This window comes from Manis pentadactyla, chromosome X, assembly GCF_030020395.1.
Source record: "Manis pentadactyla isolate mManPen7 chromosome X, mManPen7.hap1, whole genome shotgun sequence".
NCBI lineage: Eukaryota > Metazoa > Chordata > Mammalia > Pholidota > Manidae > Manis > Manis pentadactyla.
Window position 1 is genome coordinate 146218558 of NC_080038.1, and position 17052 is coordinate 146235609.

A 17052-nucleotide genomic window follows, 5' to 3' on the forward strand; every position below is an offset into this window, starting at 1 on the left:
AAGTTATTCCATAAAAATCTGTTGATTATAGGAATGGGATGGTCACAAAAGACCACATACTTTATGATTCCATTTAGATGACATGTCCAGAATAGGCCAAACCATAAAGACGGAAACCAAGAAGTGGTTGCCAGGGGCTTGGGTTAGAGGGAGGAGAGGAGTGACTAATAACAGGGTGGGGTTTCTTCTTGGGGTGATGACAACATTCTGGAATGAGGTACTTGTGATTGTTGCATAACTCTGAATATACTAAAAACCACTGAATTGTACACTTTAAATGGATACATTTTATAGGATGTGAATTATATCTTAATAAAGCTATTATTAAAATAAAAACAAAAATTGGACTGTGGTAATGGTTGCACAACTCAGTAAATTTAGTAAAGATCATAAAAATACAGTTAAAGTGGTATATTTTATGGCATGTAAATTATATCTCAGCAGAGCTGTTAAAAAACCCAAACATACCATCACTACCTGTTATTTAAGGCTATGTATATAAGCAGTAAAAGTATAAAAACCTGCATGGAAAACGCAAGGGCCCAACGAGGATAATGAGGTGTGAAGGAGGGGGATGGAATTGGGAATGGGTAATGAGATCTTCAAGTGGATCTTTAAAATTTTTATTTCTTCAAAAAACAAGATTTGAAGTGAACACAGTACTTGTTACAATCTGAGAAAGCTAGGGATGGGTGTACAGTGTTGATCATGTTATTCTCTACATTTCCCTGGGTTTAGAGTATTTCATAATTTAAAAAAATACTGTGAGGTTCCTCGTTTGGGCTGCAGAAAGGCCAGAGGCCAAGAGGCTTCTAGCACTATCATGGAGGGAAGAGCCAAGGAAGACTGGGAATGTGATGCAAGGAGGTCAATGTGGTCCTGCTTCCAGAACGTGACTGACACCCACATGGAGATGTCCCCCAAGTAGCAAATAAGCTGAACATCTATTTATCAAAAGCCAATTCATCAAGAGCCAGTTCATAATAGTCTCTCAAGGAATATGCAATTGGTCTCTGCCCTGCTCACTGCTGAGAAGAAAGGGGGCTGACATGGCTGAGGCTACTGCCCATAGAGGGGGTAGATGATAGGGTGTCCACCCCAAAGGTAGATTCCCCATGACTAGCTTTCCAGGTACATGAAGGATCTAGCCCCAAGAACATTCAAGATACTAACTATGTTCAAGTATATATCCATGAATAGATTCTTCACAACTTTAAAGACAATGAATAGATTCTTCATTAATACACTTATAAGAATTATTAATGTATTCTTGAACATATTATTGAATAAGATGTTAATTCCAAAAGATATTCTCTTAGTCCCCTCTTTTCTTGGGGCCCTAGCCTCCTCACCCTCTGGCAGCAGCATCCTCGCTGTGACACAGTTGAGTGTCCTCCCTGTCCTTCCCTTGGTCAAGGACCATTCCCTGTCTAGCTCCACAGTCGCAGGAGCCAGTGGACTACTCTGGAAAATGCTCTTACAAAGGCAAAACGATGACCAGCCAACCAAATGCCCCCCATATCTCCCAAAGCTGTGAAGGCCACTCTCTCCAATACCAATCGTCCCAAACTGGGGTTAGGACATTGTTGCAAGAGTATACTCTTGATCATACCTGGGGATTGGCTTTTGGCAAACTGAGCTAGAACCTAATGGCCTGCAACTTGGAGACATCTGGGATGGAGAAACAGATGTAGGAGGCATCAAGCATCATGGGTAGGGGCATCATGTGGCAGGGACAGAGGAGGTCCTGAGCGAATGTGCCATCACGCACATCCCTTTCAGAGGGAGGCAGAGGGAGCCTTTGCACACAGAGGAGACCACATGAAGACAGAGAAGGACAGAAACGTGAACATTCTGGCCTGGAAGATTGGAGTGGTGCTGCCACAAGCTAAGGAACTGGCAATCACTGGAAGCTGGAAGGGAGCCAGGAATGGACTGTCCCTTAGAGTCTCCAGAGGGAGCCTGGCCCTGCTGCACCCTGACTTTGGGCAAATGAAACTGATTTTGGACTCCTGGCCTCCAAACCAAACTCACTTAGGAATATTGATGTAAAAATTGTAAAAACATTCACCAATCTCAGCTCCCTTAGTGCATTTTAACAAGTATATGAATCAGTGAAGTTCAAATTAGTAATAGAATGATTCATCAATACCAGAGGGGAGAAATTATTATCATTTTCGTAAAATTCATTCATTCATATTTTTGTTTTTGTGTTTTAAACTCTTATTAAGGCAAAATAGGGCAAGTGAGATAACTTCAGTTACATTATCAATCTAGATATCTTAAACCTGGAACCATCTTTGTACCTACCAATAAAAGCACCTCATTAATCTGGCAGAGTCAGCCCCGTCCTGGAAGTGCTAGTCAATTTGGTTAAATAACAGAATAATAGACTCAGTCCTAACAAAGAGAAGGCAAGCCTGTCGTCATTTTCAGATGGTCGTTGTATATCTAGAAAATCTATCAATGGAAATGGTTATAAAAAGAAGAGTCCAGCAAGAGAGCTTGTAGCAAAACTGATATATGAGGTTTAATTCCTTTCTTACATTAACAAAATGGAGAGATGGTCCCTTTTATAATGGCAATAAGAACTAAAATAACTAAAAGATGAACTTAAATGTGTAAGATCTATAATAAGATGCTTATAAAATTATAGCATTGCAAGAAGCCCACATGCCTTATGCGTAGAAGATGCTTACCAATCATTTTGTACATTGACCATTCCCGAAAAGATCCTGCACAAACCGGTTATTTCCGCTTACCTCTGGGGAGGGAAACTGGGTGGCTCAGGACAGGAGAGGGGGAGGAAGATGGCCTCTTCATTCAATATTCTCCCATAACTTGTGTGTACTGTCTACAGGAATTGCCTATTTTTTAAACTATTTTTAAGAGTGGATGAATGGAAGACAAATAATGAAGAGGGAAATCTTGGGGCAGGGGTTATAACAGCTTTTTTGAGATATAACAACTCCCTATATAATCCATCCATTTGAAGTGTACAGTTCAGTGATTTTTAGCATATTAACAGAATTGGGCAGCTTCACTGCGCTCAATCTTACAACATCTCCATCCCCCAAAAAAGAAACGCCATCCACACTAGCAGTCACTCTCCTCTCCCACCCTGCACCTAGGAACCACTGATCTACTTTCTGTCTCTCTGGATTTGCCCATTCCAAACATTTCATATCAGTGGGATCATATAATATGTGAGCTTTTGTGTCTGGCTTACTTCATTTAGCAAAATTTTCTCAAGGTTTATCCATGTTGTAGTATGTACAGTACTCCATTTCATGGATATAGAATATACTTTGTTAATCCATTCTTGCCTTGATGGGCATTTGGATTTTTTCTACCTTTTGGCCATTGGGAATAATGCTGCTTTGAACATCTGTGTACAAATTCTTGTATAGATGTATTTTTCTCCTGGGTATATCAACTAGGAGTAGAATTGCTGGGTCATGTGGTAATTCTATGTTTAACCATTTGAGGAACTGCCACACCTTGATTTGCAGTAGAAAAACTCACTATTTTAAAGATATCAATCTCCCTTAATACATAAATTCAGTCCAATCTCAAACAATATCGTAATGGAGTTCTTTGTTATTGACATCATGATTCTAAAGTTCTACATTTTGATTTTTGCAGGGACCATTATTATCAATCAATTTTATAGTTAGAAAGTCACAGAGGCATTAGCATTTGGGGAAATCTAAACTTTTAAGTCAACTGTATGAATGGGACAGAAGAATAAATTCTCCTTTGAGAAATTAATACCCAGTGAGCCAAGTATGATTTTAGATTGACTGCCAATGCATTTTATGACCCTGAAAGAGATTTTTGGTGAATCATAAATTTGCTTTCTTCATTAACATGAGAAGACAATTTGTAATGCTGATAAATGTCACCATTCTGAGAAACTACTGTTTGACTCTTTCAGATAGGTACTCGGAAAGCATGTGGTTTGACACTGGCTAAGCTGGGTTGTGCAAGTAATAGAGTCATCGTGCTGGATGGTGACACCAAAGCCTCCACATTCTCTGACGTATTCAAGAAGGAGCACCCTGAGCAGTTCACCGAGTGTTTTAGCGCCAAGCAAAACATGGTGTGTGTGCTGTAGGCATACCTCTTGGTTCACTGACTAATGGTGGCCCACCAGACACAGGAGATTGACTGCCCTTTTGCAGTTTCTCTTCCCATTTATAAAAGCAAAGGAACTGGGGGGAAAAATTTACTCTGTGGAAACAGGTAGCAAGTAGCCAGAGTCTGGGGGTGGCTTCCAGGACTGCTGGGAGGGACATGGTAGACTTCCCAGCACCCTCTTCCTATAGGCTGAGGGTAGCAGGTGGAGGGCCACAGCCATCCGACCCCAGGGCTCCAGACATTGTAAGCTCCCTAGTAGCTATAGGTATTCCCACTCTTTCTGCCCAGCCCAGAATCAGGTGATCCTACAACCACCCAGAGGCCAGGAGGTTGAGAGAGCTGCAAGAGACTGGTTTCTCGCTCTCCACTATAGCGCGGAGCCTAATATACCCTAAATACCAAATGTCGCACTAAATGCAGCCTGAAGAATGCTGGTAGAGCTGTGGCCTTAGGAGAAGCTACTCTACTTCTCTGTGCTTCAGCCTCTCCCCAGAGTGATGTTAATGCAGGGGGTCTCTTTTACATATGTACACATTACCCCCACCAACCTCGGGGGAGAAAGACTTTGATGCAAGTAAACGCCTTGTTTTGTGAAGCTCTGTGCCAGTGCAGAGGACAGTGCACATCTATCTACACATCGTGGAGGCCAGGCTCAGCACCAGCCTGGAAACTATGAGCCAGCAGGTCTCACATGCCCACCAGAGATACTTCACTTAGAATGAGTAGTAGTTAACAGATTTTTTTAAAATTAGCTGCTAGCTTTTAAAAATCAGATTTTATATAGAATCCAAATTCCTGGATTCTGGATTCTCTTCTGGGGGTAGAGTGAAGAATGGGAAAATCTGGCAACACTGGGATTTACTCCTGCCACCATTGGCTGGAGCCAAGCAGGGACCCCATTTGGATGGACATCCACAGCCAGCTTGCTGTGTCCCTGCCTCCCACTGGCCCGCTCGTTTGCTCTCAGTGCTGCCCTGGCCCTGTTAGTGTGAGAATTTAAGCTCCCCTGTTCAGTAAGGTAAGCGGTCAAAACTGTAGGAATATGTGTATCTTGCTGTGGGTCTCATTAAGCTGTTTCCATTTTGAATGGAAAACAATCCAACCCATGCATTTCTGAATCTAGCCACCCATCCAAAAGCTCTTCCCCAGCTCACTGATTCCTTCTGTCAGCAGCTGGGTGCTCTGTGCCTGCTGCTGTGCTCACAGTGGGAAGACAGCAAGTGAATGCATGCCCAGCAGGTGGTATCCAGTGCTGTGGTGAACTGGAGCCTGTGGTAAAGAGTGTGACTGGGGCCAATCAGGGACAACCTCTAAGGAGACATGACATTTAAGCTGAGTTTTAAGTGACAAGGAGTCAGTCATGCACAGATCTATCTGGAGGGAAGCATTCCCAGAAAAAGGCATAGCTAGCTCCGTGGTAGGCCCAGATTTGAGAGGTTTAGGGAGCAGGAGGGGCAGCAGCAGAAGCATTGTGAGCACAGAAGGAAATTGGCATAGAAAGGTCTCCAGGGGCCAGACCATACAGAGCTTTACAGGCCACATTCAGCATCTCAAGTTTCCTTGACGTTTGCTGGGAAACCACTGGGGGGCTTAAAGCAGGAAAAATAAGGTGAAGTGTTTTTGTTCATTTGTTTTTTTAGACTGCACATATATGTGAGATCATATGGCATTGGTCTTTGTCTGACTTACTTTGCTTAGCATAATATCTGATGGGTCCATCCATGGGACATGATGTGTTTTATGAGACCCTACACTGTGGAGGATAGCTTATGGCAGGAGTTGGGGGTGATGGAAGGTGGGGACTTGGGCCAGGACAGTAGCTGGAGGGCGGAGAGAAGCAGACTTATCCCGAATCTGCCTTGCCAGGAGAGACAGTAGGACCCCATGGGGTAGGTGTCAGGGCAGGAACAAAGGCTGGCACCAGGGTGTGGACCAGAGCACCTGGTGCAGTGGTGTCACGTCCTGAGACAGACACGACTGAGGGAGGACTATATTTGGGGACACAGGAGCTGTGTAGGGGCAGGTACCTGACAGACATGGGGGAGGGGGATCATGTAGGTCGGCAGCTGTGTCGGTTGTCATTGAATGCCTTTGCTCTCCAAACTGCTGAACGGGGTCTTATTAACTACATATCCTGCCTAGCTTTAAATTAATATCTAAATTCCTCATCACAAATTTTAGTTGCAAAAGATGTAATTTCCCATATATCAAAATTTGTGGCACTTTAAAATAGTGAATCATAAAATGAAAGAGTCTTCATGTTAAAGATTACATGAGGACTGTCTTTGTGAGAAATTAAGTCCTTTTATACTTGAATTCTTTCTTCCATTCTATTTTCCCAGCATATTTTTATGCACAAAAGCCTTTTATCGATGATGCTATTGTTCTCTGCAAAAAAATATGCATATAAATTGAAAGTTTTTAAAATTTATCCTGTGTCCATAGGCCTTGGAGCATTACAGTTTTTTCTTTTGGATTGAGCTATGGTTATAATTATTAGTTTGTGTGTCAATGGATTAAATATAGTTATAGCTTGAATGAGACAAGATTCCAAACAGAATCTATTGCTGTTTTAATGATGTAAGTACCAAGAAACCTTATTCACATAAATAGGTTAATGATAATAGGAGTTTTATTGTAGGAATTCATCTGATTCTTTGAATTCCTGCCCAGTTATAAACCCGAAGTCACAGTAGTCTTAAACAATGTATAGAGTTGTTCATGAAAAATTATTAGTGAAGAGTTGACAGTTCCATTGGGTTCTCTTTCAGTTTTGTTGCAAGGATAGAACTGGAAAACACCTGACTTACAAAAGGATTTGCTCTCTGCTCATCTGAGTTCTTCACTTTCTCGATGCCACTGTGCTTGTTTCGGATTGTCCTTTTCGTCTCACTCCAGAGGCTGTGTGCTCCCAGGTGCTGCCCCACTGTAGGATTTGAGATGGTGGAGAGTTTGCTAGAAGATGATTGTCAGGGAGCACGTGGGAAAGGAAGCAATGGGCCTTTTCTCCTGCACACAAATGTGGAGTCAAGGATCTTGACGGTGAAACCATGGCCATGTGCCCCTTGGAAGGTCTTTATTTATCTCCAGATATTCATCTTTTAGTTTAACACCTGCTGGCGTATGTGAGCCTGGCATCCCATGGGAGGTCATTAGTATAATGCAGGTCAGAGTGATGGCTAAGACCACATACGAGCTCCCAGTGGAGGGGGCAGAGGAGCAAGGGTGTGATCCTGAGCCCCAGGATTCAGTCCAGCCACGAAAAAGAGGTGGGCCATCCAGCAGATGGGGGAGTGGGGATGGCAGCCGCATCCAGTGAGGCAGGAGGGCTGCTGTGCCACATCCTGCTGTGAAGTCAAATGCTGCGCACACAGAGGCCCCTCGGGGAGGGCGCCTACATGACGGAGGCTGGGCAGAGGGTGAGAAACGGCCAAGTGGGGTGTGTGAGAAGAGTTCTGCGAAGGAGAACCCAGATGGAGGGCGTGGGCAGGGGATGAGGAAGATACTACCGCATGATGATGAGAGAACGGCCCAAGAGAAAGGGAGCAAGTGATTGAACACAGGAGGAGAGGGGATATTTGCGTGGAGATGCCCTTGAGAAAGCAGGAGTGGGATGAGAAAGCATGGCGTGTGGGCCTTCAGTATGTTCAGGGCTGCCATGTCTTAGTGGCACAGGGCTGGGACAGGGGTGATTGGAGCAGATAGAAGACCCTCCATCTTTCACTTCTTCTTTCCCAGGAGGTTCTAGGTGAGGGCATCATGGGAGGGGACAGGGAAAAGGGGGTGCAGTGTAGTCTTGAGCGTTCTGTGCTTCCACATCTTGGATTTGAAGGAGCCTGTATTTTCTGGCAGTGTTCAGGGGACACAGTGAGTTTGCCAGGGCTGGGGTTTTCTCAGGTAGGTGCCTGGGGAGGGGGGAGGCAGGGGTGTGTGTGGAGTAGGGCTCTCCTGGGAGCTGTGCACTCTACAGTGGGTAAGGGAAAGGGCCGGGCACTGAGGCGTGATGGGAGCAGGATCCAGTGTTCTGATTCATCTTCTTTGTATTGCACGTAGGCGTGGTGCTGGGATGCACCATCTGTTGTCAGACCATTGCTTTTGCTGGCACCCTTGCTGCCTTTTTTTTTTTTTTAAATAATTATTTTTTATTGAAGGGTAGTTGATGCACAGTATTACATTACATTAGTTTCAAGTGTACAACACAGTGGTAGAACATTTATATACATAATTCTAGGTTCCAGCTATCACCCTACCAAGCTGTTACAATATCTTGACTATATTCCTTATGCTATACATTACATCCCGGTTACTTATTTATTTTACCATTGGAAGTCTGTCCTTTTTTTTTTTTTTTATTGAGGGCATCTCTCATATTTATTGATCAAATGGTTGTTAACGACAATAAAATTCTGTATAGGGGAGTCAATGCTCAATGCACAATCATTAATCCACCCCAAGCCTAATTTTCGTCAGTCTCCAATCTTCTGAGGCATAACAAACAAGTTCTTACATGTAGAACAAATTCTTACATAATGAATAAGTTTTGCTGCCTTTTTGACCCAAGTATTTGACCAGATCCAGATGGGAGGCATCTCTCAAACCACCATCAACCTTACTGGGTCCCACTGAGGGTTATCTGTTGGTACGTGTTCTCAGTGCCATCATCTTGGGAGCCTTCTTCCTTTACAGAGAAAGATTAGTATGTGAGTGGTTGACCTGCCAATATACTTAGGGTTCTGTAATGTTTGATTATTCATAACCTGTTTTTGCTTTAAAACTTTCAGACACTCCTGGTTACTTTTGAGCAGATCTCTTGGTATTACTGTTAAGTGTTCACTCTTTCAGTCACTGAGAAATAATTATCTGTCTTGAGTGCCTCTTAAGTGTTGAGCAACAAACTGGGTATGAATAGGGCCACCCTGGCATCACAGAATTCCTTTGTGTTCTCAGTGAGGTCAGCTTTGTCTAACTGGGGACAAGCAGCATGGGCACAGGGAAGTGAGGGGCATAACCCACGAGGGCTGTGCGTGGGCAGAGCAGCCTGCTCAGATGGAATGGGAAGCCTTGAAGGGGTCAATGCAGGGGAGTGAGGCCGAGGCTGACGCTGCTCTCAGGGCCTTAACCTGACAGGACAGGCTAAACAAACAATGGGAGATGGGGAAGCCAGAGGGTTGAAATAGTGTGTGCTAGCAGTTGAGAGAAAATAAGGGTGAATCTGAGAGTCTAAAGGAAGAAGTTAACATTGCTGGCAGATGGAGGAGTCCAAAACTGCACAAAAAGCAGAGCACCAGTCTCCAGGAGTTTCTCACTCAGGAAACGCCAGGGAGTTGTTCGTGCTCATGACTGACAAGCAAAGTGCCTGGCACACTTGTAGTGGGGCAAGTCATCTGAGACAGCTTGCAGTCACTGCTATGGTGCTAGAGGAGGGGGTGCTGGACTTACATGTTTGGGCATTATTTCTGGACGTTCTTGAGAGGACTAGACTGGCTAAGAAGTCTCTGGAAAAGTCAGATACAGTGGGGGAAAGCAGAGCAGGGGAAGAGGAGGGCCAGCAGTATTTCAGGGCCTAAAATCAGTCAGCTAAGTAAAATGGCTCTAGGTCCAAAGCAGAGGAACCACGGTCTGAGGTTAGACAGTTGTCACGAGTAAAGCCATGTGTATAGTGACAGTCCACTTCCTAGCTGGAAGAGCCAGGCCACCTTGGTGTACACTGGGCTTTCCCTTCCACCCTGTTTTTGGCCAGAAACACTGTTCCCAAACAGAGGCCCCCCTCTGTTCTCACACCCCCCAAGGATGCTCCAAAGATATGCTGAGCTGCTTTGAAGGCACTGAGAAATGAATAAGACTACTTCAATCTGAAAACACCAGTTTCTTGATGGAGAAGATAGAAGAGCAGACAAGGAAGGACAGATCTGGCCTGACAGGCCCCTCCTAGGAGAAGAGGACAGGGGCAGACTTGGTGGGGCCAACTCGGCCACCAGTGCTCAGGGAGAAGAGCTTTGAGCCAACCCTGGCCAGTGCCAGCAGTGCCCAGCGACTGAGTGTCAGAGTCTGCTGAGGGTCAGAGCCAAGAGGGAGCTGCCGGTGTTGATCTGAAAGGTCACTCAGGAGCCTAACTCAGAGTGTCACAGTGATGTCTTGCAGGAGAGAGACACATGGCAGGCCATTATGAGACATTATATTGACAAAAGAATCAGACAGTTTTGTGGGCTCTGCTACAGCTGTGGGCCCCCTACGGCAATAAGTGCTGTTGGTTATCCAGCAGAGGGTGAGTTCCTAGTTGGGTCTTGCTCATATTTTTGTTGGGCTGTGGCTTGGCTTTCTCAGGTGGAGACTGCCCCCCTCCCAGATGGCCCTGCGGGATCTGGCCATGCTCCGAGCCATTCCCAACTGCACTATTTTCTATCCAGGTGATGCTGTCTCGACAGAGCATGCTGTTCTCCTGGCAGCCAATACCAAGGTACTTTTAAAGGGATACTGGTTCAGACAGGAAATACTTCTAGGCTCTGCTACTAGTTTGGTAGTGATAGTTGGATTTTTCCCATTTTTTTCCTTAGCATAAAGGTAATAGATATTCATTATAGAAATTTTAGTTTGTAGGATTCCTTTTAGAAATAGAACCATTTCACACAAAAAAAGTGATTAAGCACAGAGAACATTCATGTTGTAAAGGACAAACAGGGCAGAAGGATGTTGACCAACACTTGATGGCCTGCATTAGGTGGGGCTTGGTGGGAGAAGAGCCGTCAGCAGGGCCAGGGGAGGGGGCTGCAGCGTGAGCTACTAGGGGCTGGCCTTAGACACACCCCAGCCCAGCAGCACCTGTGACATCCAGAAAGCTGGAGAGTAGCCAGTGGGACAAACCCCAGAATCCCTAGCCCTGCCCCCTCAAGACACTGCTTAGAAGGCAAGACTATGGCTTTGTCCCACTTGCCCTTCCTGAAGTTCACACAAGGGCAGCAGGGGGACACAACTTGATTTCTGTCCAGAGCCCAGGTGCACAGGTGGCTAGGGCGCAGAGTCTTTACCTTGCCAACCACTCAGACTACCAGTCACCAGATCCCCGTCCCCACCCAGCCCCACACCCACCTGTGCCCTCGCACAGGCAGCCCTGGGTGTGGCTGGGGCCCGGCCGTGTGAGTTCTGCTGGGTGAGTCCGGCACATTAGAGACACCTTGCCTTGACTGGTTTTTTTTCCTTACGGAGACCTAAGTGGGCTCACATAGTACATACTGTGCTGTAGTTGCTTTTTTACTTAACTAAATCCGGGAAGTTATTTTATACCTATACATATACAGCATGATATCCTATGTGTTGGAGGATCCTATTTGTAGAAAATTCAAAAAGAGGCAAAACAAAGCTGTGGTAGTAGAAATCAGATTAATGGATGCGTCTCAGGTGGGGAGAGTGACTGGGGGAGAGGTACGAGGAAGCTTCCTGGGCAGGGCAAAGGCTGTCCGGGCTCAGGTGATGGTTACATGGTGTATGCCTTTGTCAGAATTCATGGTGTGCTCCACTTAGGTAAATTTTCCTTCAATAAAAACGCTGAGTAGAATTGGTTCATAATTTGTGAATGAATAAACAGAAGCAGTGTTTCTAAATTAATATATTAGTTTGTAATGTATGATTAAATATGTATGTAAGCTGATAAATACTTTAGACATTAGAGTATTTATATTCCTTTTTATGTGTTCAAGTTGATAAAAGCATGTATTTCTTCTGGCCATTGTGAAAACACTGAGTCATTTTCTATTCCAGTGTTTAAGGCATTTCTAAGGATGAATCATTGCAAGTTATTGTGGCAAAACGTAAGTGTTTAACATCATATTCTGGGCTTTCTACTCAACAAGAGTCAGTGCTCTTTCCCTGAGTTTATGTTCTGTGCAGAGAGAATGGGTCAGTGTATATTTGAGCAAGCTCTCCTGAATCCCTGAGCCTAACAGCATGGGAAGTGTGTCACTGAGGGCGGGCGCCAGGGTCCTGCACAAGCTTGGCCTGGCTCAGTGGTAACCTGACCACTTTGCTAAGGGTTGTCACTCTTTATCCCTTGCTTCAAAATGTGCACTTTATTTTTAATAAAAAGAGCTCTTCGGTCTTCCTCCCAACTCCCCTTTATTTTTTAAGGTATATTAGTGGGAAATATAGTTTGATTTTCTAAAGTGTAGCTCTGGTTTTCATTGATGCCCTAGGAGATGTGCTACATTCAGACCAGCCGGCCAGAGTGTGTGGTTATTTATACCCCACAAGAAAAGTTTGAGATAGGAAAGGCCAAGGTAAGGCCTTCAGTTCTCCAGCGTCTTCTAGTATCATTTCACATGGAGAGAACTGTTCTTGAGCTAGCACTAGGCAGCCCCACAGTTGAGGCTTCAATCCATTCTTTGCTCTAGTGTTTGAAAAATCAACTGTGACCTTTGCCTGCTGTCTCTCAGGAAGGAACACTATAACAGTATCACCCTGAACCGAACTTCTGTCCTTTCCAAATGGAGTCTCCTCTTTGTTGAACTCTTAAAGTAATAACAACTTGAAGGCACTTGAGTTTCTTGGCTATAACTTACCATTACCTCATGCTAAACAAAATAATAGAACTCATTTCAAATGAATAACAGATCTGTTCAGTCTGGGTGTCTTGATGGCAGTCAGGCGGTTCGCAAAGCTTTCTCTTTGCCCTCCTTTTTCTTTCCCTTAATGTTTGCCCTGTCCCAACAAAATGAGGTGAATGTCCTGATGGTAAAGGATATGGGCTAAAATGTGTGTGGGAATATGCATGATGACATGGATAGTTCAAGGGCTGGATTTTGTAAAGGGGACATAGGAGTGTGTGTGTATATATAAAGGCTAGGACATTCTCAATGAATGAGGTGGCTTAAAAGCCCTGAATATAAAAAAAAATTAAATTTAATTTAAAAAAAGCCCTGAATATCTGTACTGTCCACAGGGCTTAAGCTACAGGGAAACCTATACAGAGAGACTAAATGATTAATTCCAGGTGCCTTTGCTTGGGGGGCTTTAGAGGAAATAAAACTATGAAAAAAGGCCAGGGACCCCTGTGCTGGCTTGCAGAATAGCAAGTGGTTGAGAGAGTCAAGCTTTGACATCAGACAGGCCTGGCTGCCGATCTCAGCCCCGCCCTTAGGCAAGTCCTTCCTGCTCTGAGATTTGCTTTCCTTGGCCACAGAATGGGCTCACTAATGCACAGGCCTTACCAGGCGCTCAGGCGTGCAAGGTGGTCAGCACAGAGCACATTGCAAATGCCCCAGAATGGCCCCTGTTAAATTAACCTAATTCATCATTGGAATCCGGTCTGTGTGTGTGCCCCAGCAAGATGTTCAAGTAGGGGCAGAGATGGTGCCTTTCTAGTCCCCTTAGTGAGTATGACTGTGCTTTGGAGCACGTGGGCTTTACAGCCTGCTTCTGGCCCTTTGCCTTTCAGATCCCAGCTTAAATTCCACCTTCTTTGCTAAAGGGTCAGTTTGTGTGTGTATTGTATGTTACTTAGTGGTTTGGTAAAATAATGAGAAGCAGATGAATTTGTCAAACAAACATAAGGTGGGGCTTATCAAACTGTGTGTCCTTGTTAGGGTGCTGACCCAGCCTTTTGTACCTTTTGTATAGTGAAGGACTAAGGAGTCAAGTGGGTGGGCTCGGGGAGGAGCAGTGGAGCAGAAAGTTCTCCACTTTGAGACTTTGAGGTGCTCTCTGCATAGTAACCACAGCACTTCTGTTTAGTGGGTGCAATACTCTGTATGAAGCTTTAGCAGCTGCTGAAGATCTTTCCAAGCAAGCTCAGTTGGTTGTTGCTGAATGCTGAAGTTCAAGCTAGGGAGAGGTAGGACTTGGGCTGCCTCATGTGCCCCAATTGGTCTTTTCATTCTAAGTCTACTTCATATACCAAACTAATTATTGATGTTCTCCAGATATTTCTGTCTGTGTCATTGACCTGTTCACTGTTAAGCCCCTGGACGTTGCCACCATCACAGCCAGTGCAAAAGCCACAGGCGGCCAAGTTACCACAGTGGAGGATCACTACCCAGAAGGTGTGTGTGGGCCTTGCAGATCATTCTGAAAGTCTACTTTGGCAGGATGTGTTTTTTGATTTCTGTGATTGGAGGCGTGCCATGCTCCTGGGCATCACTTCCGGCAACCACTCACCCAACAACCTTTATCACTACTCTTGCAAGTGCATCAGTTTAGGTATCTCCCACCCACCTACACTGGCTTCGTAAGGGTGGGATCAAGCCCATACTCATTTATGTGTCCCTAGCACAGTGCCTGGTCCTGGGTGGCTCAGTGGCAACACAAAGAAGTGTCTAACTCTCAACACAGTGGGCAGGGAGGGGGTTGAAAAGCTTCACAGTCGCTCTTGAGATTTGAATAACTAATAGTTTGTCCCCCCAAAATGGATATAGTGTTTTGCAAGCAGAGAACCCAGCCAATGCAGAAAGAGAATGCATGCCATGGAGAGGAGGCTGGGCAGAGTTTGGCCTGGGAAGGTTGGGTGGCACAGATGAGGGGATGAGGGAGCTTCATGTGTTAGCACGTCAGGGTCCCCAAGAGCATATCCATGACCCACGGTGGTTCTCGGAAGTGCTCCCAGTGCCCTCCCTGCTGAGGCTTGTTGCCAGGGAAGGGCACTCCAGGGTCCACGAGGATAGAAGGCACAGGCTGGGACTGGAGAATCCCATGCCTTAGGCTCCCTCCTTCCCAGGAGGGGTCAACCGAGGGCACTCCCTTCTCCAGCGGCGACAAATCTATCACTTAGAGACCCAAGAACCCACTCGAGAGACTCTGTGTCTGGAGGTTTTATTGAGGGCTGGTCACGCAGGCACCCTCTGCGAGGCACACATCAAACTTCCTGACGCCCAGAGAAAAGCAGATGCTCCGCAGAACCCCATTGTGCAAATGGCCCAGGCACAAGGTCCACCCTTACCAGTAGGGACTTGCACCAGTCCACTTCCCAGGTGCCACCTGAGGGTCAATCTAGGGGCAGAAGCTAGCAGCTCCATGCCTGCCAGTTACTCTTTTCTGTAGAGTTTGTTGGTTTTAACCATTTTGGGGTGCCTAGAAGCTTTGAGAATCTGAACTTCACAGATCCCTGAATCCATGGAGCCCTGGCTGACAGGGCCCCTGCTATAGGTGGGGCTAAGAGCAATTCGGAGACCCACAGCCTCAAATGAGAACTCTCCTGGCCAGTCAGGGAATGATTATTTAATGAATCAGTAGCTAGTGAAAAACAGGTTTCCCTGGGATCCAGCAAATCCAAACGTCTGTCATGAGGCATTAAGGCTGACTAGCAGCTTCCAGAAGAGAAGCCAATGTTCCTTATTTTCCAAGGTAGCATCCGGGAGGCCGTCTCTGCAGCTCGTCTCCATGGAGCCTGACATCCTGGTCCATCAGCTGGCAGTGCCAGGAGTGCCTCCGAGTGGGACACCAAGTGAGCTGAGGAATATGTTTGGAATCCGTGCCAGGCACATCAAAGACCTATAGCTGTAGGCTTTGGTCTTAAAAGACGGGCCTGTTTATATTTCTGCTTGTTGCCAAACCACTGTTCAAGTTTATACTGTTGTGCTTGGTTCTTAAAAGCAAAGCAAGTTAACTACCTCCCTGTTAAGCCATGACTACATCTACAATTGTAACTGTCATCTTTGAGTCACTGAAGTGGGTTGTAAGGTTTTAACTGACAGAATAGCTTTTTCTGAAGTATGGATAACCAGCCTGGGGAGTGATAAAGGGTACCCAGCTCTTAAATGGGTGTATTTTCCTCATAAAGTAATGAAACTGTGACTTTAGCTATGTAGCAGGCAAGCGCCCAGCTGCACACTGCTGCCCCAGTTCCGGCGTCCACATGCTGCCATCCTACCTGCAGCTCCCCAGGGACTGTGTGATTGTAGCTGCCCTGGAATTGCCTTCTGTAATCACCTTCAACTTCCCTCCACGGTGCAGAGGCTGTGGAGCAGCAGCAGAAGCTCTTAGGATGTCCTGTGCTGCTCATGGTGACTGTTCTGTGAAGAGAGAACACAACTAGTTCTAGTCTCCACACTGCACTCTTCTGTGAGGCCTCAGAAATGACTCATTTTCCCAGTGACCAAACCAAACTGTTAGCTCAATTATATTCATCTACTAAGGATACTAGTTAATGTTAATAAAGCATTTAAAAACCAGCTGCTTTGTCCCATTTGTTCCTTGAATGTGTGACTTGGTTTCTTCTTGATTATATCCTAAATCAGGAAGGAGCTTCTATCTAAAACAGGAGAGAGTCCTGTCCCCCAATAGCAAATAGGAAATGGTTCTGGGTAGCAGGTGTAACACTAGGGGACAGTGGGTGGCCTGAAAAGCCATCCCTGCTTCTTTCAGCTGTGAGCACAGAATTCATGCAGCTGGAATACAAGAAAGTGCCAGTCAGATAAAGATGGGCCCAAGCTTCAAAACTAAATGTAAAATTGACTGAATGTGTCTGGTATGTCATGGTCATTATTTTTGTTGCCCTCATTAACTGGTCATCAGGAGTCTTTATTCCAGAATGTGTGGTAGAGACTTAAGAAGTAGCCTGGCACTTGGAGTCCTCCTTGGGGCTACTCATTCTGCTCCTGCCCTTTTAAATCACTGATCTGGCTTCCTGGCCTGTAAAATGAGCATGATTATTGCCATGCTTACTTAATAAGATTTCAAAAATGTATTTTTGTAAAACAGTTGATAGAATTGATACAAAATATTACAATATTTAAAATATCAACCGTTGATTTTTGGAAAAACGTTGATAAAGGGTCATTGTAGAAAATTTAGGGAATAGAAATAAGCAAAAAAAGTATGCCTCAACTAACCATGTCACTCTCTGTATAGTTCACTCATTTAAAGTGTACACTTTAGTGGTTTTAGTATACTCAGAGCTGTGGCACAGGCAGCACTATGGTCAATTGT

At 45.2% G+C, this 17052-nt stretch overlaps 1 protein-coding gene across 1 annotated transcript; it reads left to right on the forward strand.

The window, feature by feature from the left end:
- The first annotated feature begins 1821 nt into the window (after positions 1–1821).
- TKTL1 (transketolase like 1) lies at positions 1822–15665 on the forward strand. The gene is given in 10 exon segments (XM_057495418.1): positions 1822–1899; positions 3938–4106; positions 8194–8245; positions 8679–8783; positions 10471–10597; positions 12327–12432; positions 13842–13917; positions 14050–14171; positions 15469–15497; positions 15499–15665. Coding segments are annotated over 10 exon segments (987 nt in total). The 3' UTR covers positions 15622–15665.
- Positions 15666–17052: the final 1387 nt, after the last annotated feature.